General features: G+C 34.0%; 1 protein-coding gene across 3 annotated transcripts in view; it reads left to right on the top strand.

The window, feature by feature from the left end:
- Nucleotides 1-24,320, top strand: part of CRISPLD1 (cysteine rich secretory protein LCCL domain containing 1) — a 48,518-nt gene that overhangs the window by 9,361 nt on the left and 14,837 nt on the right. For 2 of the 3 annotated variants that reach the window (XM_017521896.2, XM_037736092.1), the window contains 8 exons: nucleotides 17,477-17,595; nucleotides 17,933-18,065; nucleotides 18,956-19,071; nucleotides 19,749-19,849; nucleotides 21,512-21,652; nucleotides 21,827-21,887; nucleotides 21,995-22,061; nucleotides 22,275-22,405. In XM_017521896.2, coding sequence (XP_017377385.1) covers nucleotides 17,477-17,595; nucleotides 17,933-18,065; nucleotides 18,956-19,071; nucleotides 19,749-19,849; nucleotides 21,512-21,652; nucleotides 21,827-21,887; nucleotides 21,995-22,061; nucleotides 22,275-22,405 — 869 coding nt within the window. Of the gene's footprint in view, nucleotides 1-17,476; nucleotides 17,596-17,932; nucleotides 18,066-18,955; nucleotides 19,072-19,748; nucleotides 19,850-21,511; nucleotides 21,653-21,826; nucleotides 21,888-21,994; nucleotides 22,062-22,274; nucleotides 22,406-24,320 lie in introns of those variants that run through there. The other variant, XM_017521899.1, reaches the window with a different exon arrangement.

The raw sequence follows: 24,320 nt of genomic DNA, 5'->3' as shown, positions 1-24,320 counted from the left end.
TGAGATACACCATAAAATTTTGGAATTGTACTTTTATTCATTCCTTTATTCAGCATGTATTGAGAGTTTACTAAATGCCAGCCACTATCTAGGGTCCCATTAGTAAACACAACAAACATTCTTCCTTGCATAGAATAGATGTGAGTCTCCAGACTCAGCCAGGGTGCCCATGTGGCAGACAGAGGGAGCATGAGAAGAGTGGCAGGAGATGAGGTTACAGATTTAACTGGGGAAGGCAGATGCAGACTGTCGTAAAGACTTCCTTTTAGCTTAGTGATAAGAAGCTGTTTGAAGCATTTGGACAGAGAAGTAGGGTGATCTTATATTTTACTCAGGATCATTCTGGCTGTGTTGAGAACATAGTTTAGGTGGTGCGAAGAGGACTTTAGGTGGTGGGAGGAGGAGCACAGCTGTGAACAGGAAGACAAGGCAATTGCAGTAATCATACAACAGTTGGTGGTGGCTAGGAGTGTGGTGGCAGCCATGAAGGTAGTAAGAAATGGCAAAAGTATGAATATAAATCCCTATGTGGTCATAAAATTAATCTTGAAAAATTCAATGAGGGCTTGTTGCAAGATGAATGAAATTGACTTGGCTGGCCAGCCAGCCAGTAGACTGGGATTTCCTGAATTTGATGCAAGATCTAAATCCATCCAAGCCTTGGCTGCTGTGTTTTGAAAACTGATGGCGGTTTCCACTCTGGTTTGAATATCAATGGAGAAGATTCTGGATCCTTCAACTTGCGAGGACTCTCAGAATGGTTGCAGAGATTCTAGAAATCACTGATTACCCATTTTACCCACACACTTTCAAGAGATTAGAGGAGGTGGAACCCAACCTCTGTCTCTTCCTTTCCTAGGATAGGTATGCCTGCTGTTTTCTTACCTAGTCTAACTTCCCTCTCAAAACCCAGTCTCCTCCCTTTCTGCATAAAAACAGAAAATGAGAATGTCTGCATGAGAAGTAGAACAGGAAATTGTCCAGTTTCTGTCCAGAAACCACTATTAACTTCACTATCATAGGGAATGTCTTTGGGATTTTATTTCATTTTGGAGGTAGTAGAGACAGATTTTGCATATGGGGTATAGCTGTACTGTTTTCTCCACTAGAAATTGGAAGCACTGGTGTTGTTATTTTCTAAGTAGACCAGTTTTGAGGAGAGAAAGCTGGGGCTGTTTGAGATTATTAAAACTGAGATTTATCTTAGATATCCAAATGAATGTCTCCAGTATGCCATTAGACACAAGGCAGTTAATACATGAAGGCCAGTCTGGAACATGAAACTAGGACTCACCACCATTTAGATGATATTTAAACTCATGAGGAGAGATGGCACTGTCAAGGAAATGAGTATAGATAGAGATGTTCAAGAAATGAGTTGTTGACACACTTTAAAGTCTAAGGGTAGGGAAGGAAAGAAGGAAAACCACAAGGAAAATTGAGAATTAGGAAGAAAACCAGAAGAGAGTGATGGCCTGGAATTCAAATGAAGAAAAGCAGAAAGGGTGATCAGCTCTGACAGATACTGCTTATAAAGCTCAAGTAAGATGCAGATATGGCAATTTTATAACACATTTAACAGTATAGAGGCCAGTGAAATCTGATAATACAGTTCGGATAAAGTCATAGTGGTCCAAGAGTGGTTCAAGAATGTGATCAGAAAAATTACTCATTCACTTATTTATCACACATGCAATATCTCCTATGGTCAGGTGGTACCCACCACCACACCCAGCTAATTTTTAAATGTTTTGTGGAGATTGGTCTTGCTATGTTTCTCAGGCTGTTTTCAAACTCTTGGGCTCAAGTGATCTTCCTGCCTTGGCCTCCTGAAGTGCAGGGATTGTAGGTGAGAGCCACTGTGCCCGGCCCCAGAATTCTTTTTGGTCTTTTAGGTAAATAAAAATTTGTTTTATTTTTAATGAAATGGAAAAGCACTGGACAGTTTCTCACAAGGCACTGACCTGCTCTTATTTCCAGTTTCAAAAAATTACTCTACCTTATAGGGAATGATCTGAAGCAGGAGTAAGGCTGAATGCAGAGAGATGAGTTAGGAAGCTGTTGCTATATTCTGCATAAAAGATTATGTTTACTTGGATCAGGGTGTTGGGGTAAAGACACTGAAGGTCTCAGGGTATGTTTTGATGGGATTCCTGACTGGTTTTGGTGTAAATAATGTGAAGGGTGAAGGATAAGGAGGAATCTGGGATGTTCTTAGGTTTTTGCAAAGTTCTTTGGTGGATAGTTGAAGCATTTGCTGACATGAGGAAAAACAGGAGAAATTGAAGATGAAATCAGGACCTTCTTTTTGGCTGAACTTTGTTTGAGATTCATGTCATCCTTAGTTATGTTCAGTGGTCAGTCAAGTAGTGTGACACAGGTAAAACTATGGAAATCATATTGCTATTATTAGGAACTCTCTGAACTGACTGAATAACACCACCCAAGAAGATTTTTATGGACAAGGATTGGATGCTTTATATTGAGCCGCAGGGCATACAGCTATATAGAGACTGAGCAGACAGGAGTTAGCCAAGAAGCTGAGAACCAGTGGTCAGCAAGGTTGGAGGAAAGGACAAGATAGACTGGTGTTCCAGAAGCCAGGAGGAGAGTTCAACAGGAAAAAGTTAACCTCTTTCCCTATTGCTGAGAATGAGATGAGGAGGAAAGTCTGCAATGGTTTTTTCAATACTGAGGTCACTGGTGAACTTTCTAAGAGTAATTTCAGTGGTAGGCAATGCTCAGAAGTCTTATTAAGCAGGTCAGAAGAGAATGGGAGGTGAGGAAGTAGGGAAGTAACTATCTCCTCAAGATGATGTTGCTGTGAAGGTATCAGAAAAAATGGGATAAAGCTAGAAGGAAATCAGGGAAAGCTTTTGCTTTTTTGTTTTTTTGGGAGCATGTTATAGGGTGCTGAGAATAAACAGGTTGAGAAAAAACTAGGCATAGGAAGAGAAAATATAACTGCAAAGTCAGCCCACATATTCTAACAGGAAAAGCTGGAGGTTGTTGATATACAAGCAGGTAGTTTGGAGCATTTAATGAAGAAAACAGAAGGGAATTATGTGAAAGCTTCTCTTTTACCCAGACTCAGTGAGCTATGAAGCAAGATTATCAGCTGAGTTGAGAGTGCAGGAAAGAAGGCGGCCTGAGGATAGGACATTATGAAATAGTAGTTTTGGAGAAACTGCTGTTAGGATCTTTAAGGATCTTTGTGGAATCAAGTGTATGGGAAGTTTTTAAGTGCTTTAAATTAACCCGTTTCGTGGTGCTTTAAAGTTCTTAGGTTTAGTCCACCGAGGTGGCTCAAGCCTGTAATCCCAGCACTTTGGGAGGCTGAGGCAAGTGGATCACCTGAGGTTTTGAGACCAGTCTGGCCCACATGGTGAAGCCCCATCTGTATAAAAATACAAAAATTAGCCAGGTGTGATGATGCATGCCTGTAGTCTCAGCTACCTGGAAGACTGAGGCAGGAGAATCACTTGAACCTGGGAGGCAGAGGTTGCAGTGAGCCAAGATCATGCCTCTGTGCTCCAGCCTAGGCAACAGAGGGATTCCACCTCAAAATAATAACAACAACAATAATAATAATAATAATAAAATTAAAAAATAAAGTTCAGAGGTTTAATAGCAACAAAGAGGTTTACTATATTATGTCAAGGTATTGCCAAAAATCAGAGATTTAAAGAATAATTTCTTCTCTGATTTGCCATTGGTCTCACTATACTCTATCCAGCCACTTTACATGGTGTCACCTGCTTGACCTTTGGAGACATTTGACTAGGCAACATGTGGACATTAGAAAGAGATAATCAAAGACATGTTAGTAACAGATCAATTTTTAAAGTATTCAGATATCAGATAATATAGATCAAGTACAGATACAGACCAAATAGCATGTTTGGGATTCATATTGCAGATTGAATGCTAAATACAGATGGTTGTACAGGAATCTAAATTATGAAAATTACGGAACAGTTGACCCAAATATGTAACTTGGATTACTGGGTTACTAAACTGGCTAAAAATAAGAACCTGAAACTGATCTGGCATATCTTACTTTTTTTATTTCTTTGATTTTTTAACAGAATCAGTAAGGTATGATTAATCAACTACTTACACATACTTGCTTATTGAGAAAAAGAGCAGATTTCCTATATTGGCAGCTCATAAACATCAAAGGCAAACATTTGAACAGGGACACAGTTTATTTAGTAAGCCATGCATGCTTTAAATTTTAAGTTTTAAGCCAAAAAATATTTTGAAATTAGCAGGATATTAAAGATAGAAAGCATTTTTTTTTTCATGGCAAAGAAAGTAGGTATGCTTTAGGGGGTTAGAAATAAGGAGTGCTTTAGTTTAATACTGCTCAAACTTTAATGTGCATATGAATCCTCTGGGAATCTTGCAAAAATACAGATTTTGATTCAGTAGTTCTGGGAACCCCAATATTCTGCATTTCTAACAGGCTCCCAGGTGATGTGGTGGTCGCTATTCTAGGAACCTCATTTTAAGTAGAAAGATTTAGCCTTCCTGGAGAAAGTGAGGTTTAAATTGGGACACAAATAATTGTAAAATACAGGTTCTTTATTTTCCCCCTCCTCAACTATCACATTCACCTCCCTTTTTATAAGGTAGTAACTTTTTAAAAGGCAGGAGAACATAATTTCTTTTTCATTTTTTTACAAAGTACTTATAATACACAATATTGAAGAAGTTTAAACAATATGATTCTCTCCTCCAAGGCCTAATGTTGAAGTCAATCTAATTGGAGGAGAAATGGGAAATGAATCTCAAAATTAGTTGATGACACAATTCTGCTGGTTAGTGAAAAGTGAAATACAGCCAGTGACAGAATGAACCTTAATGGACATATGAGTAAGAAGGGAGGAAGTAGAATATCAGCTGGGCAAGTATGAAGAGTTGGAGGGCAGCAACTAGATAATAGGATAATGAGCTATTAGGCAAGACTAGGAGTGAACATGGGAATTACTGTTTCTAGAATGTCCCCTGTATGTTGTTGCAACTCAAACAATACAGAGTAACCAAAATGCTGGACAATCCAGTAAAGGTGCTACTGGTGAGAAAACATAAAACTGTATCTTAACTTGCTCAAGACATGTCAATCGATATCTGAAATAATAAATGAATGAGATCAGATGTTGTCCAGAGAAGGGAAATCAAAATGATAAAAGTGTTGAAGGAGGGGCAGATCTTGAATGAAGATGGAATAGTAACATCAGAACTCCTGTGTGGAAAGAAAAGACCAAGAGTCTGTTAAATCAAGAGTACTGTCAATAAGTGAGCACCACCTGAAGAAATACAAAGCAGTGCTGTTTCACATGAACATCTCAGTGTTATTCCATATGCCTTGAGGTCTTTGATGCTGAACAGATCTTGCCAAGCCTGCTCCCCTTTGTGGATGTGAGAATGCCTATCACTCTCCTTGTTTTCTTTGTAATGAATTTCTACTTTCTACTTCCTTTAAGACTCACTTAGAGCCTAACCTGCTTTTGTCTAAACCCTCCATACAGAGTTAAGTGCCTCCCCAACCCAGTTCCCTGGCTTCCATAACCTCCTTTACATGCCTCTGCTTGTGTTTACATCCTTGCCTCTTTCTGTAGCCTCACATTCCTTTGTAGGAAGGGACTGTGCTATAGTAATCTTTGCATTCCTAGTTGTGTGGCTGACACATGCCCTCAGCTCAGTTTATGTTAGCTGTAAGGAAAACAAAATGGGATGAATGAAAAAAATGAAAAGATGGTGAGATTTTCAACAACAATTTAAAGTGGACAGAATGAAAAGGATTTAATTCTGTCTTGACAAAATAGTGTTATTAGAAAATTGCAGAAACATTCTTTGTAGTCAAAGCTTTTCACTAAAATTATGTTTTACATAATTACATATCATTGTAAGTTTGATGTGATATGTAAAACATTGTTTTGTATATCCAGAAGTATTCTTTTTTAAAATATAAAATTATGTAAAACAATAAAAATATAAAATATATAAAATATTTTTATATATTTTAGACATATATAATTTTATGTGAAACATAATTTTACATAAAACAATTTTATGTAAAATATAAAATTTTTTAGTGGAATACTTTTTGAGTTAGGGCAAACTCATTCTTTAATAAACATGATAGGTGGCTAAATTATCACTGGATTTCAGTGACTTTCTGAGTTGCACTGGGTCACTGACATCTCTGTCTCATGATTTGGAGTGGCCAGAACCCCTCTGAAGTTCAGGCTAGGATCTTCCAGGAGATACAGTGATCAGAATGCCAAGAATCTTGATGAGGAACTGTTTTCAAGACGTAAGTCCCAATATGGTAAGATGTACAAATTAATATATTTTAAACTGCATATAAATCATAAAGAATTTCAGAATAAAGCAGTGACCTGGAAAAGCTTCTTAGAAAAGGTATGTTTTATGTATTTGGTGGAGGTTACCATCATTGTGTGGAAGGAAATATGGTGAGAAGATTTGGATAATGAGTTGTGAAAATATGTGTCCACCTGATTAGTAGGGAGGAAATGGCAGTGAAAATCTACGTGAATTGATCCAGGCCTCAATTATGGAGTTATATAGGCTTGGTCAGATTTGCCCAAATGATTAAAAAAAAAATTGTTCTGTCAAGTGTGAATCATGGCAGACTTGAGCAGCATAGTACTATTCCATTTTCTTACCTGCTTACTCATGAGGAAACACTTTATTTAGGTAATTTGGCAGTATTAGTATGACTTTTTAAAATGAAACGTTTAATACAAATTATTTCAGAACTTTAAATTTCTTGATCTTTCTTGACCTAATATATACATATATACATACATATGTGTGTGTGTGTGTGTGTGTGTGTGTGTGTGTGACCTAAACTTCAGGGGTACTTGGAGGCTCCAGTTGGAAATGAATCTTGGAAAAATTTCTTTTTTAACAAAGGTCTTAAATTAGGTAATTGTCAAGAATTTTCAGCAAAGCTAGGGGTAACTTCAATCTTTGTTTTGTAATTCATGTTGTCTTAAATATGAATTCTAAGATTATTTACTCTCTCATTGGAACTTTAGATAGCAGTGGTTATCTTATTTTTCAATCATTCAAAATTTTTTATTTTAATTTATCTCCTACTTGTGTAAATACCAGCAATGTTCCAAATGTGAAGAAAAAGGCTACATTTTAATTAGAACAAATCAAGCAGATTCTATAGGAATTGGGAAAGAAAAGAGCATCCCTTAAGATCTAGTATGTTGTTAGGCAACATGTTGTTAGGACATTTTGGGTTAGGGCATTTTGGGTTAGAAATGCCCTAATCAAAATTCCGTGAAAGATTTTTATTTTCAAATATTTATTTCTCAGCAGAAAACAAATGCCACAATAGCTAGGGTTCAATGGTTAATATATATATATATGTATATATATATATATATATATATAATGAAGGGCCTATATGCAGAGTTGTCGGCAGGATTAAGGCCAGCCATAGGGTATGGCAGGGTGCCCAGGCATTTGTGGTCCTGACACAGGCTGGTGAAGACAGGCGCCTGGAAGCAGGGTTATGTGAGAGGACCCAGTCACCATAGCGGTGAGGCTGAGAGGACTCAGAGGGGCAACACATTCTGAAATTCACCTCCCACGTTTGGAATGCCTGTTTGTGTGTTTCATTGGCCAAATCTAACCAGAAGCCAGGGGCAGGAGAGCCTGAGGTAACTCAGTATGTGGAGCTGTCTTATGAGACATAGAACTTGGCAGTAAGGGGCTGAGATGGCTGTGTGGGGGAAATGAATATTTAGAACCATCTTGTTTTTCAGAGTTTTAAGTAAGGACTTTTGAAAACCATCCTTTAAAAAAATCATCCTTTTAGTCATTGTTTTAATATTGAGGAAAATAGTGCTACAGTGATATTCCTGAGGAATGTCTAAAAATCTGATTGAGAATGCTATAGTTCTTAAGTCAGCTTTGAGCTTTGTGGCATTCAAGGAAAACAGGAAGCCATATGTTGTTTGTAGCTCTCACTGTCTGTTTGCAGGCACACCTTATCATTTTTGAGGCAGGAATTATTAGTGGAAACTTATCACAGAATTCTTAATATAGCAATATACAGACACTGAGCAATGTAATATAGCAGTTTCATTGAAAGTATATAAATATACTTTTAAATGTTTCTTAGTTATCTTTGGTTTAAATCGAAGTTTGGGTGTCACACTGTAGATTTCAGTTTCTATGTGTCCATGAACTTTCTTCTTTTTTTATTTTTTGTTTTATCTCATTTTGAAAATTTGGTGTCCCTATGTATAATACATAAAAGCAATTATTTTTTATTTACTTTCAAAACCTAAGTTATGGTTATTTTGCTATTTGGATATAAAACGTAAGCTAATTTATAAGTAGATACTGTAAAGTGATTTTTTAATGAATTTCCCTTTCCTATCATGCATTTTTGTAAACTTGACTTTTAGATCAATCCTGCATCCATATAAAATTTACTGGGTTATGAATAAATGAAACACAGATGTTTATTCTTATAAAGTGAGCTAGTGTCTATAGATCAAGATTTAAAAGATTAAGAACATGTAGATATCAAGACTTAAAGTACCATCAATTATATGATACATTTGCAATTACTAAAGGATTTCCTTAAATACTAAGATAAGTGAGGTAGATAAGGTATGGTCAAACTTGGGGAGGGGAACTTGACACTGAGATAAGATGAGCTTAATCAGTAGAAATTCTATAGAAAATGTAAAAAGTGTAATTCTATAGAAAATTAATGGCTTTGCTGCCCCACAAAGACAGTCAGCCCTATATCATGCATCTGATGTAATATTAAATGTGTTATCTATATATATTGATACAATAGGTTTAAATGAAATAATCTTTGAGTATATCTGCATGTTTCCATTACAAAAGTTGTTTTAATTTTAATAAAATATAGAGGCAGTTTTCTAAATTATTATGTTGCTATTTTTCTTTTAAGGTTTTAAGCCTTTGAGATTTTAAGTGAAACACTGCCACACATGCCTCATATCTCTGAATTTCCAGGAGACCCTAATTTGTGCATTGCCTTAAGGTAATGCTTCTTTCTCTGTAGTTGGCAAAGTCACCGTGCCCTGCAACACAAGTGTTTCCTCTGAAATCTGAGCCTCATGCCTTTTCCATGTAACTACAAAGTCTATTTAGAGTGGGTGAAACGCAACAGTTAAAATACCTGAAGTAATTGAATTGTAAGGAATGCAATACAGCTGCTTGCCATAGTACATTTAATACCAGATGATTTAGTCACAAAAGCATCTCACACTCTTTCAGCACAGATTTATTTACTTATTCATTTCATTGATATCTGTTTGGGAAAAAAATTACTCAGCTTTACAGATTTTATAATGAGCCTTTATATTTGGAATTTGAATCTGGTGTCTTCTGAACTGCCCAATGTGTTATTTTCATAGAATAACAAACTATTGGTATATCTTGGAAGTCAAGCTATTGCTGTAGTTAGGATCACATTGACAACTTACTCTGTCAAGATTCTTGGATTGTAGTTTCTGATTTAAATAGGAAAAAACAAAAGTTTTGGGGAGAGAGTGAATTAAGATGAATATTTATAAACTTGTTTTTTTCAGGAGTGGTAGCATAGCAAGAATTGTATTTTAAAGCAGTGTTTTAAAAAAGATAATTCTATATGTCTTTGATTTTCTGAAATCACTTCTACATTCATGAGCTGCCTGAAAAATTCTGGTGTTCCTGCTATCTGTGCAAAAAATTATATTTAGAAGTCTATGTTTTATTTCAAAGATTTTACTGTCATATTTTCAAGACCAAACTGAAGAGAGGCCTGGTTTTAACTTTTTATTAAGATTATCTTCTTATTCAACTAAATGGAATGTTTTATTGAAGGTTCTCTGTTGTATTTATCTGTTATGAACAATATTAAATACTTCAGAAACATTTGAACTCTGCTCTCATGGACTTATAATTAGAAAATCTGAAATCTCCTTGGTTATGTGTTCTTGCAACTTACAAAACAGCTTTTACTTCTTAGGTAATAGAGATGCTCTTCATTGTCATCTTACTTGTCATCAGATGCCCTGATTTGTCACCAGAAATATTATTTTACAGTTAATTCTTATGGGATACTACAAGCAACACAGGGTATTATCTAAGATACTGTGAAGTATAAACAGTGGAATTGGAAAGTTAAGTCTTTTTGATTTAAGTACAAAAGAATTTGGAAAGACTTGTTTTAGCTCCGTAATGTTAGAGATAAGGAAAGAGAAACCAAACTTGGTGTAATCAAAGATATGAATTTGCAAATAAGCAATTTGAATTGGAAAGAGAACTCTTCCAGGGTGTTTCATGTATTTTAATTATCTATAGTTTGAATTATTTGAACAATGCAAACTTTTGTCTCTGACTGTATAATAAAAGAAGAAGAAAATTGATCATGAATGCCCTTGCTTGTATGTGTCCAGAGCACACAGCACTAAAGAAGGGGTATTTTCAACACCATTGAAAACTAAAGCGCCATCATTACTTTTGTTAACCCTTTGACTGCTCAGAACTGAGATAGGAAGGATTAGAGACCCTGGAGTGCTTTTCAGAGTTTAGCATGCACATGTATGTGTCTCAAAAGAAGGATGTTTGGGGAGTTTATTGTTCAAAACTTACTGCAAATGCTAAGACAGTTTTAAAAATAATTTTCTTATTATTTTCAGCTTTCACTAGTGGAAAGGTAAGACTTTAGAACCTCCAGCCTACATCTGGACTTCCAGCATAACTGCCTATGCAATGCCACCATGTTTTCATAAGATTATTGCTTTGCCAGAGAGAAATGCATCTATTTATTTATTTTGCTTTATAGATTCAGGGGGTACACATGCAAGTTTGTTACATGGATATCTTGTGTAATAGTGAGGTTTGGGCTTCTAGTGTGCCCATCACCCAAATAGTGAACTTGTACCCAGTTATCAGTAGGTGATTTTTTCATTCCTTACCCTCCTCATATCCCTCCCTTTTGCAGTCCCCAGTGCCTATTATTTTCCTCTATATGTCCATGTATGCCCACTTTTAACTCTCGCTTATCAGTGAGAACATGCAGTATTTGATTTTTTGTGTCTGAGCTAATGCATATTTTAAAAGTCTATATTGTGAATTATATCATAGGCCAGTATTTGTCATCTAATTAGACTACTTAATGGTATAATAGTCGAAGACCAATGAGGAATTTATTTGGCATTTATCTTGGAAGTCCATTAAAGCTACATCAATTTGGCAAAAGGTTGTACAACAAATTCAATTATTTCTATGTTACCTATGTACTATACATGAAATTTTTAGGTAATTACAATTGTTGCTATTTTTCAGGTTTTTTTTTTTTTTTTGTGAAATGCCCCTGATTCTATTACTGTTCTATGCCAGCTTGTTTATAGATTTCTGTGTGTATTTTTCATTTTTTTTTTTTTTTTTTTTGGAGAAAGGTTTATCTTATCGATTTAAGACATTTTTCTCACTGTGTTTTTAAAAGACTCATTGTAGCTTCATCCAGTTTGGTGAATGTTTCTACGATGGTTAAAAATCTTACAATCCTGTTTCTCCCTATAAGGACTAGCATTTAACGATTATGAAATTATGTGAGAGTTTCTAGTCAATAGTTATTTCTGTGTAGTGGTTAGAGGTGTTAAGCTGGTCAACTTAAAAAAATATTATTTACTATTTTATTGTATTTATTGAGGAATCTAAAAAATTCTTCAAAATAAACTACTTAACAAATTCAGTGTCATCTCAGCCTCTGTGGTAGACTAATTACAAAACTTACCAAAAAGCTTTGTGGATAAATGAAGGCCCATCACCTCTGCCCCACCACTAATCTTTGGGTATAATTTATGTGTGAAAGTCTAATTACACAAATTTGCATCAAGCAGATAATCTAATAAAACTTTATATCCCTTAATATAATCTAAAATAATGCTGACTGATGAAAAACATATTTAACATTAGATATTCTCTGTGAAATTATGTTTGATATTTATTTGAAAAATAATACACCTTCCATTTTAGTTTTTTATTAACATTCTTGGAGCCTCAATTATCAAAAAAATATTCCTCTTCAGATAAATTTTTAGTGATTAATTATTGGTCTTCTACTCTTGTTTAATGTAGTACTATAATAATTTTGAAGTTATAAACCGTGAACAAGCCCCAGGAAATGAATTTTCAAATTATGTAAATCTGGAAAGAGCTATAAATTTACTATGGTCAAGAAGTATATTTGAAAATCCTAAACATTTTTAAGAGAAAAAAACTATGTGTCAAGGAGAATGAAAAAGTTGTATCATTGATGACTGTTTTTGCATAATATACAGTGATACAACCTACCAGTAAGCTAGCAGTTTTGCTAGCTTAAATTGCATTCTTGAATGATTTCCAGCTGTCATTGACTCTTATTAGAGCAACATAACAGGTGTTCCAGTGAGAATATGACTTGCATATGCTCATTCATATTTCACAAAGGATACCAGTCAATTAAATTTTCATGTGTCTAGATAGCTACATAATTTCCCATTTCTATGATATTTTAGTACTAAAATTACTATGTTTTCATAGGTTTACTAGTTTTTTTTTTTTTTTTTTTTTGATCGAGTCCTGTTCTATTGCCCAGGCTGGAGTATAATGGCGCGATCTCCACTCACTGCAACCACTGACTCCTGGGTTCAAGTGATTCTCTTGCCTTAGCCTCCTTAGTAGCTGGTATTACAGGTGACTGCCACCATGCCTGGCTAATTTTTTTGCATTTTTAGTAGAGACGGGGTTTCACCATGCTGGCCAGGCTGGTCTGGAACTCCCAACCTCAGATGATCTGCCCACCTGGGACTCCCAAAGTGCTGGGATTACAGGAATGAGCCACGGCGCCTGGTCTGGTTTGTTTTGTTTGTTTGTTTGTTTGTTTTTAGAGACAAGGTCTTACACTGTGGCCCAGGCTAGGGTGCAGTAGTATGATCATAGCTCTCATAGCTCACTGCAGCCTCAAATTCCTTTGCTCCTCACACCTCAGCATCCCAAGTTGTTGGGACTACATGCACATAACAATGCACCAGCTAAATTTTTTTTTGTTTTTTACTTTTTGTAAAGACAGTTCTCCATATATTGCCCAGGGTTGTCTGGAACTCCTGGCCTCAAGTGATCCTACCACCTTGGCCTCCTGCAAAGTGCTGGGAATATGGGTATGAGTCACTATGCTTGGCCTGGTTTAATTTTGAAAGTTATTTGTCAAAGTTTAAAATTTCTCATATACACACTTGAGAAAGCCTTCATGCTGGCCTAAAAAGATCATTGGTGACAAAGAATGTCAATAGTATTCTAAATATTTCTTTAAGTAATATAACTTCATTGAAGACTTAGCTATACTCTAAGAAGGAACAATTTTCAGATGTGGTTAGGAAATAGAGTTGTTTTCATTTTTCCACACCTCAAGTGTATAGAAATGGATACCTGAGTATCCATTTTATAGAAAAATGGTAATTGTAGTGTGGTTTGACTCTAAATTAGTGCTGGGTGAATAGTTCAGAAGAAGAAAAAAGCTCTTTAGGCCATCTTGATTTAATTTGCAAACCTGAATTTAAATAGAAATGTGTAGAGACTAACCTACCTTTAATGGTATGGATATGAATTATTGGCAGTTTTAAAGCCTGAAATATGTTGTAACATTGAAAAAATGTACCATGCTTATTGTTAAATCATGATAGAATTTCTTTCAGTAAGTTTTTAAGACTTTTCTTTATTTGTATCATTGAACTTGGCCTAAACACCTATGCTTTATTCAATTCTTTGAATAATTACTTTTAGTCACTAATTAATACTCATATTGATAAAGAACCAAATTTTAGTTGCATGCCCCTCTGCTTCAGCACTTACATTAAAATAATGTATGCCCTTATTTTAGCAATATTATACTATATTCAGTATGCTTTTCTCATTATTTTTAATGGATTAAATAAAATCATAAGTCATACCTTAAATACAGCTTTTGCATTGTATGTATTCAGCATTGAATTTTAGTCCTCAAAGGATCTGAGTTACCTTCCATTTCAGCTAATAAATTTACAAATAAGAAAAATTAGCCTCAAGTATTTGAAAGATATATTTTACATTTTATTCCAATTTCTATACAACAGAAATATAAGTGAACTTGAAATATAACACACTTGAAATACACTGTAGTATTTTAAACTAGTTTGGAACTAGTTGTATATCATTTCTTAAAAGGATCTATTTTCAATTTCATAGGGAAACTGACACCTAAGATTGTAGAATCGTGTGAAACAAGAGGAAATTGATCTTGAGTAGAGGCTTTAAGGATTCTTCTAAGAGCTCAGCTGAATGGTCCCCACTTGAGGTGTCTCACAATTTCCCTGACTTGTGTTGCCATCATCTGAGGGCTCACAGACTCACAGGTCGCATGCCTAGGCTGGAGACAATCACATCTCTGGAACATCATCTGCATCTCTCTCTGTCTCTGTGTGGCCTCTCCATATTTTCTTTCCAGCTGCCTATTCATGGTAACTGGACTTCTAATTCATTAGCTTAGGTCTGTCAGGATGTATCTTAGCAGAAAAAAAAAAACAAACAAACAAACAAAAAAAACCAGAATCCTTCTTTCCCAACTTAGCTACTGAAGTCTCCCAGCTTCTTTCTGTTTATTAGAAGCGAGTCACTATTTAGCTCAAATTCAAGAGGAGACGGAGAAATTCAACTCTACCTTTGGTGGGAAGGGTATTTTAAAACCATCACAATTGTTTCAAAGCAATTATTTTTAGCCTTCTAGGAACTGTTTCCTCTGTTTTCTGGCTACTCTTTGAATATCAGTTTGATACATTAAAAAAACCTATGGATAAGTGTAATTATGTCGTGTGTATAACTAGAGTGCTCTACAAGAGTCTGATTTCTAGGATTGCAGACAAGAATTTATCCCTTGAGGACAACCTGTGTTTCTAGGGAACTCTACCTGGAAACCTGCTTGCTTCTGAGAGATGATTGCTTTTCCAACTTTCTAGATACAAAAGGAAATCAAACATTTTGCCCATTTTCTGGGCAGCCAAATTCATTGTTTCTTACCTAACTCTTTTTTGGACAAATAGTGACCACACTTGAATTATACTTTTGTGTAATAAAAATTATATGTAATTATAAAATTAGGTCAAAGTTAAATGGTAAAGTTAATTAATAACATGCCCATAACTGGTAAATAAACTATATATGTGATAAATATTTGTTTATAGCATTTGTTTCTGATGTCTGTATCTTAAAACCAGTCATCTTGAATATTTGACAATAATTCAAAGTAAAATTAAAACTTTTATGAAAAGCAACAACTCTTGCTGATCTTATTTTTTAGTTGCATATAAATCAACTTTTTTTTTGTAGTTTTGCTAGAAAATTAAGATACATTAACGATGAGAATAAACTTACTCTAATTTTGTATAAATTTTCCTTTGTGACTTGATAGGTATTTCGAAGCCACAATGGAATGGGGAAGAGTGTTCATTTATGAAAAATTAATGAATTAGGAAACGTCTCCTCAAGCATATTTTTTTCCATGCCTCTTTCTCCCTAACGTGTTTTCCTTTTGGTGTATTGATGTGATTAGATTTCCTGTATCCTTAAAAAATCAAAGCAAGTGAACAAATTCTCCCTACACTCTGGCATCTCTGGCTTCTGCCACATCTCTCTTCTTCCTCATCTCTCTTCTTCCTCCCTAAAGTACTGGCAAAGTAACTCACATTTATTTTCTGTACTTTTTTCTTTCTCTTCACTTATTATTGATCTGTGTTCTGATTTCTTCACTCATCTTGATCTGAAGTTGCCTTTAGTCATGAATTAGTACTTAGGAAACCTCAGTTTTCTGTGTCATTCAAACTTGTTACCACTTTCTACTCCCAAAATAGCTTTTCTCTCTGATTGCTTTTATAATTTCATATTAATTAATTTTTCTTTAACCTATTTTATCCTGTCTTGCCTGGCTTCTTTTGTTATCTTGTTGGGTTTTTTCCCCTTTAGATTTTGATAATCCCAGAATTTTCTTATTCTTATTATTCCTCCTCTTTTTCTAAATCATATTCCCAAATAAATTTATCTCTGGGTGAATAACTTTAAGATTCATATCTTCAGAAAAATATCTTCCTATTTTTCCTCTGGAGTCCCAGTCATATAGCTCTACTCTCTACTTGGCATATGTGCCCCCATTACATCACTCTTGAAATATTCATGGAAATACATAGACACACACTTTTATTATAACCATCTATTTCTCTTTCCCTGTTTCCTTCCTACCAAATTGATAGTATCTTCAGTCATTACCTTTTCTTTTCCTTGCCGCTTACTGTAGTCATTTATCAAGTTCTAGGAATTTAAATTCCTAAACATCATTTCACTGTCTGCACTTTTCCAACTTCGCAGATATCACTTAAGTTGTGTCCTCAGGTTCCATTCCCAGATTTGTTTTCCCATCTTTATAACATGCCCAGAGTCCTGAAATTGTTGTGCTAAGATTGAACCCAGGGCTACTGAACTTGGTGTTTTTACCACCATACATATTATACTGCATATTTTTCAAATTAATAAATTGAATACTAAACCCAGAACTTGCAAAATTATTTCAGTAATCATTTCACTAAAATAATTTAATCAGCGATTTAAATTATTTTGTTAAAAATTGTTTTAAAAGTATGAATTAGTTATCCTCATTTAATTTTGTGTAAAATACATATTTTATAAGAATCAGATTTGTTCATCATTCATGTATTTAACAAGCATTTATTAATCACCTTGTCCAGATAATAGATACTAGAAAATACACCAAAGATACCAGCAGCACTGCTCCATGAAATTTACAGTGTCATGAAAGAGATAGCTATGTAAACAAATACTAACATTACAGTGTAATAAGTGCTAAACAAAGGAATGTAACAAAGCCCTAAAAGTTCCAAAGGGGTAGCTTACATCTAAAAGAATTGATTGGATGTCACAGAAAAAGTATTTTATAAAGCTGGATTATGAGGGAAGAGCAGGCACCTGTCTGACAAATAACTGGGAGAAGGATGCTTAGGCAGAGGAAACAATGTTGGCAAGAGCAAGGCCTTGTATGTTTTATGAGAGGGAACAGTGGGAGCATGGATCTTGGACTTTATGTATGTGGGGATTTATTTTTGTGTGTTTAGACAGAGGAATCACTTCAGCATGTTTGTGTTTACTTAAGTAATTCTAAACACGTGGGGCAATTTGGAGAGTTAAGAGATAGAAACATGGAGATTGATTGGGAAACTATTGCAAACGTGGATGATTTTTTGTCTGGTGAGAATCCAGCATTTATGATGCTGACTTTGTAAAGAAAGAAAGAAGAGGGTATAAGAACTGCTCAACGCTATATTCTGAAGAAGTGTCCAAATGCTACATGTGCACATTTTGCTTTTGTTTTAAACTGTAGACATGGGATGTAGAGCTGGAAAGAGCTGCAGAATCCTGGGCTGAAACTTGCTTGTGGCAACATGGACCTGCAAGCTTGCTTTCATCAATCGGACAGAATTTGGGAGCACACTGGGGAAGGTATCTTAAGGAATAATTTTTTGTTTTTGAAAACATAAGTGTTTAAAATGAAATGCTTATTAATTCATCATTGCAATTTTTCAAAGGTTTGGTGCCTGGAAGAAAAGTAATCATGAAACAAGTAACAACAAATAAATAGCACACTAGAACAATCAGCAGTTTTTTAGACCGTAATATAAATCATCAATTTATTAGTTATGTAATGGGCATAAATATTTAAGTTTAATAATTCAAACAATGCATATTTTTACCAAATTATACCAATGTATTTTGCAATATTTAGTTTTGTATTTTCTCCAACTTTACTTGCCCTCTGTGACTATTTTCTTTCTAATAGATATAGGCCCCCAGCGTATCATGTACAAGCATGGTATGACGAAGTGAAAGACTTTAGCTACCCATATGAACATGAATGCAACCCATATTGTCCATTCAGGTGTTCTGGTTCTGTATGTACGCATTATACACAGGTATGTTTGCAGGGTGTTATACTTAATTCCCCCAGATTCAGTTTATGTAACTAATGTAACTATGAAAGAAATTAGGCTGATGAACTTGTCTTTTTATATCATTTAATATAGTTAAAAAATTTATATTGATTATGTTGAATAGGCTTATAAAGTTCTGTAAACAAAGTATCACACAAAAAAGTCCAACTATCTACTTTAAAAGATATTATTTAAATGATTTTGCATATCAAACATTTTTAATATGGGCCCAGTAGTATGGGGAGAAAGATATCATTTTCAAAGTATTTACCAACAACATTCAATATTTACATGTGTAACATATGTATATTTTTATATTAAGTTTTCACATTTGGTGTGTTCTAAACTTCCAAATCAAACAACTAAATGCAGATTTAACTACATAAAGCTCACTGCTGCTTGGATTTATTATCAGTGAATATAAAGCAGACTAATTGTTCTGTATGCTCTGCATGTGATAAAATTAAGGACAGCATCAAACTACTTGATAACCAGTGGCCTGATGAAAACATCATGTTGTATAAGAAATCTGAACATGTAAATTTTTGCTCCAGTGTTTGCTGTTTAGGAGGTGATTTTCTGTTCGTTTCTTTGTAGAAACGTTAAAATGACAATTATGTTTGTGAGGATGTAACTTTTCAATTATTTACTAAGTTTGCATTTGAAAATGCTTGCATTTTATAACCAGATACAGTATTTTTCTGTAGCTCTCTTTTTAAAATTGAGTTAGCTATTACTCAAAGTCTCAGGAAAAAGACTTTTTGATATAGTCTCTGTTCATTTTGAATGATAAATGTTGGTTTCTCACATTCAGATTTTATGCATTTTGATCTCAGCCTGCTTTTTCTGAGCCTTTCATTTTTCTAACATAGGTGGTATGGGCAACTAGTAGCAGAATTGGTTGTGCCATTAATTTGTGTCATAACATGAACATCTGGGGTCAGATTTGGCCCAAAGCTGTCTACGTGGTGTGCAATTACTCCCCAAAGTGAGTAGACAAAACACTATGTTCAGCTGTAAGTTTTTCAAAACAAAATGAAAATACCTTTATGTTCTGATTGTTTCCTATTTGCAGTGTGTATTACTGAGTAAAGTGTACTGTTTTAATTCTGTTTATTTAATATGGCAACAACTATAGTTGCCTAATGCATAAAATAAATGCTTACAGGGGGATATGAAAGTATGATTTTTGTGAATATTTTTATGTCTTCAGTTTTACTTTACTATCCATAAATATTGAGTAATTATTTATTAGGGATTCACAACCATACATTAATTGAGAAATGTATTTTCATCTGTATAGAGACCATTGAAGGGATTACGTTAACAATGTGACACAATTGTAATTAGGGTCAAATTCAAGTTTAATATGTGTTTTTATTAAAACCAATGGAATATAAGTGAATATTTCATGGCAGAGTTTAGCTTTCTGAAAAAGTTTGACTTTGTACTTTTTAACAATGTATGTTGTAAATTACTTTGGAAATTTTCAAAATGAGACAGTAATTTATATTTAAACCTAGTAACCAAAAGAGCTCTGTAAAAAAACTATATAAATGTCTTAAATCTATACACCAAAATGTTCATATATAGAGATGTTTCACAATATTTTATAAGTTATGCCTTTAGACTACTTTTTAATAGAGTGTCTATCATCTCTTAAAGGGGAAACTGGTGGGGGCATGCCCCTTACAAACATGGACGGCCCTGTTCTGCTTGCCCACCTAGTTTTGGAGGGGGCTGTAGAGAAAATCTGTGCTACAAAGGTAAGTGCTGTTGTGTTGTAGCATTCATGTTGATTTATATTTTAGTCCAGCTTCTGCATTACTTGTGTTTAAAAAAAGCCAGAAATGCACTTAATGATTACATGAAAAGTCTCTAGAGCTCTATTTCAAATATTTTGAAGAAACCTTTTAAAAATATTTATATGAATAATAAATCTGTTTTACTAATATGAATTTTTAAATTTCCATGATTATTTTAGGTAACTATTTCTGATTCTACTTTGAAATTACCCCAGAATGACAAGTATATTTATATTCTTAAAAATCATCTTGATGTATTATTGATGAGTTATTTCCATAACTGTCATCATTTTTAAAGGAGTTAGCAATTTAACACTATTTTTAGCACTTTAAACATTTTTAACAAAATACCTCTTTTTGTATCTTATTGAAACATGCTCAGTGAATTATACTGATATTTCACTTCTCACTGCACATTATTCAATTTCTCAAGCTAAAATAAGAAAAGTATAATAATAATATAAAACTACTATAAAAGTAGTACTCTGAAATGCATTTGATGTCTTAAAAAGTAAATATGGTTTTCTATTTATAGCACCTAAAGGTAAACTATTATGACAAAGCTTTGTAAAAAGTCATGCTCTTGTGCATTCAAGTGAACATTTCTTACTGCCTTGTACTTTTTTCTTAATAATAATTAAATGAGGAATAATGTAGACTAAGTGTATTAGGAAATATGTGAACAATTGCAGCCCCTTTTCCGTGCTCATAATGAGATGTGTCTCTTTTTTCCCCTTAATGATGCATTAACCAAAGTGAGTAGACAAGAAGTGCCCATATATGTCCCTCTGTTGTATAAGCTATTTAAAATTCCTGGAAGAATTTGCAACATTTTTTTTTATGTGGGTGTTTTCCATACTCTCATTGTCCAAACCTCCAACCTACCTGCCTCTTCAACAATGACCATTGTCTTTTACTTAAAGCTGACTTCCTGTGACTTCATACTTTTTTTTTTAGGTTCTGAGTTATTGGGAATGCATCAAAATAATATACCTCTCCAGAATGTGCCATTGTCAAGCCTTTCATAAAGGCCAATCTGGAAAAAAAAAAAAAAACATTAAATTCAAAGTTTGAAATTATTCTCCATAGTCACATTTAAATTTCTGCATGTTGAATTTCCAACTAAAGGAAAAATACCTTTCTATGGAAATGGATTTTGTCATAAATAATAAGGGCATGTCAGTCCTTCTTTAGGCCACATTTCCATTTCAGAGAATTCTAAATGTGATCCTCCTGAAAATATTAAGAATATGATTTTAATTGAAAATAAATATGGTTTTGCTAAGCCATGACCTTATTAGATCTCGGTGAGGATTTCATGTTGCCATTATGAAAATCAAACAATGATACATTGAAATGTAACCAGAGTTTAGAAGTGGCTTCACTGAATATTAGTCAAACATTAACATAAATGAATCAAGGACTTAAAGGCTTATATGTGTGTTTCATTTACTCCAATGCAGTACCTAAGGTCACCACCCTAAGCTAAAAATCTGTGCAAAAAACAGTACTGATTTTTCTAGTTCTAAATGTTAAATATGAGTATCAAAGTATGTTATTATTTGATAATTTATGCACATGTAAAATAGAGTTAATATTTCCTAAATATGCTTTCTCTAACAGAAGGATCAGACAGGTATTATGCTCCTCCAGAAGAGGAAACAAATGAAATAGAACGACAGCAGTCAGAAGTTCATGACACCCATGTCCGTACAAGATCAGATGATAGTAACAGAAACGAAGTCATAAGCACACAGCAAATGTGTAAGACCTCTATTTTATTTATAAAATTTTTAAAGCACCTAAATGGTATATCCATCAAGATTTTATTAATTTGAACATTTTTAGAATGGAAAAAATTTTGTCATTTGGTTATATATAATGAATTATAGCTGCTTTTATATTATTTAAGTTATTTTGATATTTCTTTCTTTCTAGCCCAAATTGTTTCTTGTGAAGTAAAATTAAGAGATCAATGCAAAGGAACAACCTGCAATAGGTAATATTTTTTATTATTTTGAAAATTTATTGACAGAATATAAGAAATGTTTATTTTGTATTGACATTCAGAGAAGCTAAATTTTGTGCCCAATTACTTCCATTTAGGTACGAATGTCCTGCTGGCTGTTTGAGTAGTAAAGCTAAAGTTATTGGCAGTGTACATTATGATATGGTAAGTATTATAAATATATATAAATATATTATAAATATAATTATTTGGGGATAGAGTCCTTCCATATATTTGATTTTTATTGTGCAAAATAACAATAGTATAGATATTTTGGTCAGAAATGTTTAATTTAAATTCATGTAAGTGCCAGTAGTTAGGACTTACACAGAACTCTGATATTTTTAACATCTTTTTATCTCCTCCTTTTTTTCCAAGCATTCCAGCATCTGTAGAGCTGCAATTCATTATGGTATAATAGACAATGATGGTGGTTGGGTAGATATCACCAGACAAGGAAGAAAACATTATTTCATGAAGTCCAATAGGAATGGTATTCGAACAGTTGGGTAAGTACCCAAATAATCTTTTGGACCAGATAATTTTAAATTGTAATGAGCTAACACATTTTTTAAGAGCAAAGCATAGAATTATTTAAGAAGAAAGAATTTGGTAATTTTCAAGGTTCATTTTAGCTTATAATTTTCTTTGACAAAAAGAAGATAAAGCATCTAAGTTCAAAGTTAAACTCCTTTGCTTGTAGTGGGCATGCTAAAACTCCGAATTTTTTAGTTTCATTAAAAATGTATAAGTTTACAGTTAATTCCTAATGTAAAGCAATATATGTTTTAGCTTGACCGAAAATACTCCCGAGAAGGGTAATTCATTTGCATATTCTTCCTGTCCTGTTTAGGGAAGGAAGATGGCTTATTTCATGCAACATTAAATTTGTTGATAAGATAAATTACATTAGAGAAAAGAGAGCTTTGAAAAGTTCTCTAAATATGTATTATGCTATGTCATCTTTCTATGTCCATTTAAAAGTATCTCAATATAAAAGCATTTAGTTTTATATATGTTTCTCCTATTAGGCACACCAAATACCTTACTCCAAAACACTGTGCATTTTTGGATGTACTGTGTAGAGGTAGAAAAATGGGGGCTTTTGAAATAACATTTTAGTGCCTTTTTTTCCTCTAATTAAAACAATAAACATTACTGAACTTAATACAGAATGCCTTTTCTGAGAAAATTTGACATTGTCTCTTTTACTGCAATACAATTGTATGAAATGTAACAATGGGTTAAGTTATAATTAATAACTATAAAAAACTATTAGGAACTCTCAAAAATTTGTGGAATAATTTCCTATACATTTTTTGTTTTTGTTTTCATTTTATTTTGTTTTTCTGAGATAGGGTCTCACTCTGTCACCCAGACTGGAGTGCAGTGGCGCAATCTCAGCTCACTGCAACCTCTACCTCCTGGGTTCATGGGATTCTCCTACCTCAGCTTCCTGACTAGCTGAGATTACAGGTGCATACCACCATGCCTGGCTAATTTTTGTATTTTTAGTAGAGACGAGGTTTCACCATGTTGACCAGGCTGGTCTTAAACTCCTGACCTCAGGTGATCCACCTGCCTCCGCCTCCCAGAGCGTTGGAATTATAGGCATGAGTCACTGCGCCCAGCTTATTATGCAGTTTTATTCAGTGCCTTGATGGGTAGTTTTTAGCTGTTAGTGATAACTCATTTTAGCAAAAGTTTGTTGTTGTTTTTAAGGCAGAGTCTCAGAGGTTCAACTTTTCCTGCCTCAGCCTCCCAAGTAGCTGAGACTACAGGTGCGTGCCACCATGTCCAACTAATTTTTGTTATTTTTAATAGAGCTGGGTTTCACCACGTTGGCCAGGCTGGTCTCAAACACCTGACCTCAAGTGATCCTCCTGCCTTAGCCTCCCATAGTGTTGGGATTACAGGCGTGAGCCACCACACTCTGCCGAAAGTTCCATAGAAATATTTATTAACTAACCTATTTACTTGGCAAACATTTACTAATTAGTTTCAATAAGCAATATATATAGTTATTAGTTTTAGTAAGCCAAACAGTGAGTGTTCCATTAAAGGAAATTTATCTTGTTATTTACTTTTTTTTCCTCTTAATTTTTAATTATCTCTATTATAGAAATTCTCTTGAAACTTGAAGGCTATATTTAATAGGTTGTATATTTTATGCCTCAAAGAATGTTATTTCTTTTGGACACATTATAGATGATGAATATTAAATACTGAATTTGAAGCTGACAGAAATAAAAAATTGTTGAAATTTTACACCTTCAGTTCTGAGCTAATGTATTCAGAGAGTATATCATGTTAAAGTACCATCACAAATAAACCTTACGTTTTGCAATAGATGTTTTTCTGAAAATTGGATGTACATAAACCAATTAAAATTTTGATCTAGAATTGTGTGCCTAATCTTATATT

Source organism: Cebus imitator, unplaced genomic scaffold (genome assembly GCF_001604975.1).
Source record: "Cebus imitator isolate Cc_AM_T3 unplaced genomic scaffold, Cebus_imitator-1.0 Scaffold22, whole genome shotgun sequence".
Taxonomy (NCBI): Eukaryota; Metazoa; Chordata; class Mammalia; order Primates; family Cebidae; genus Cebus; species Cebus imitator.
The sequence above is the reverse complement of the archived record's forward strand: the minus strand, read 5'-3'. Positions and strand labels throughout refer to the sequence as shown.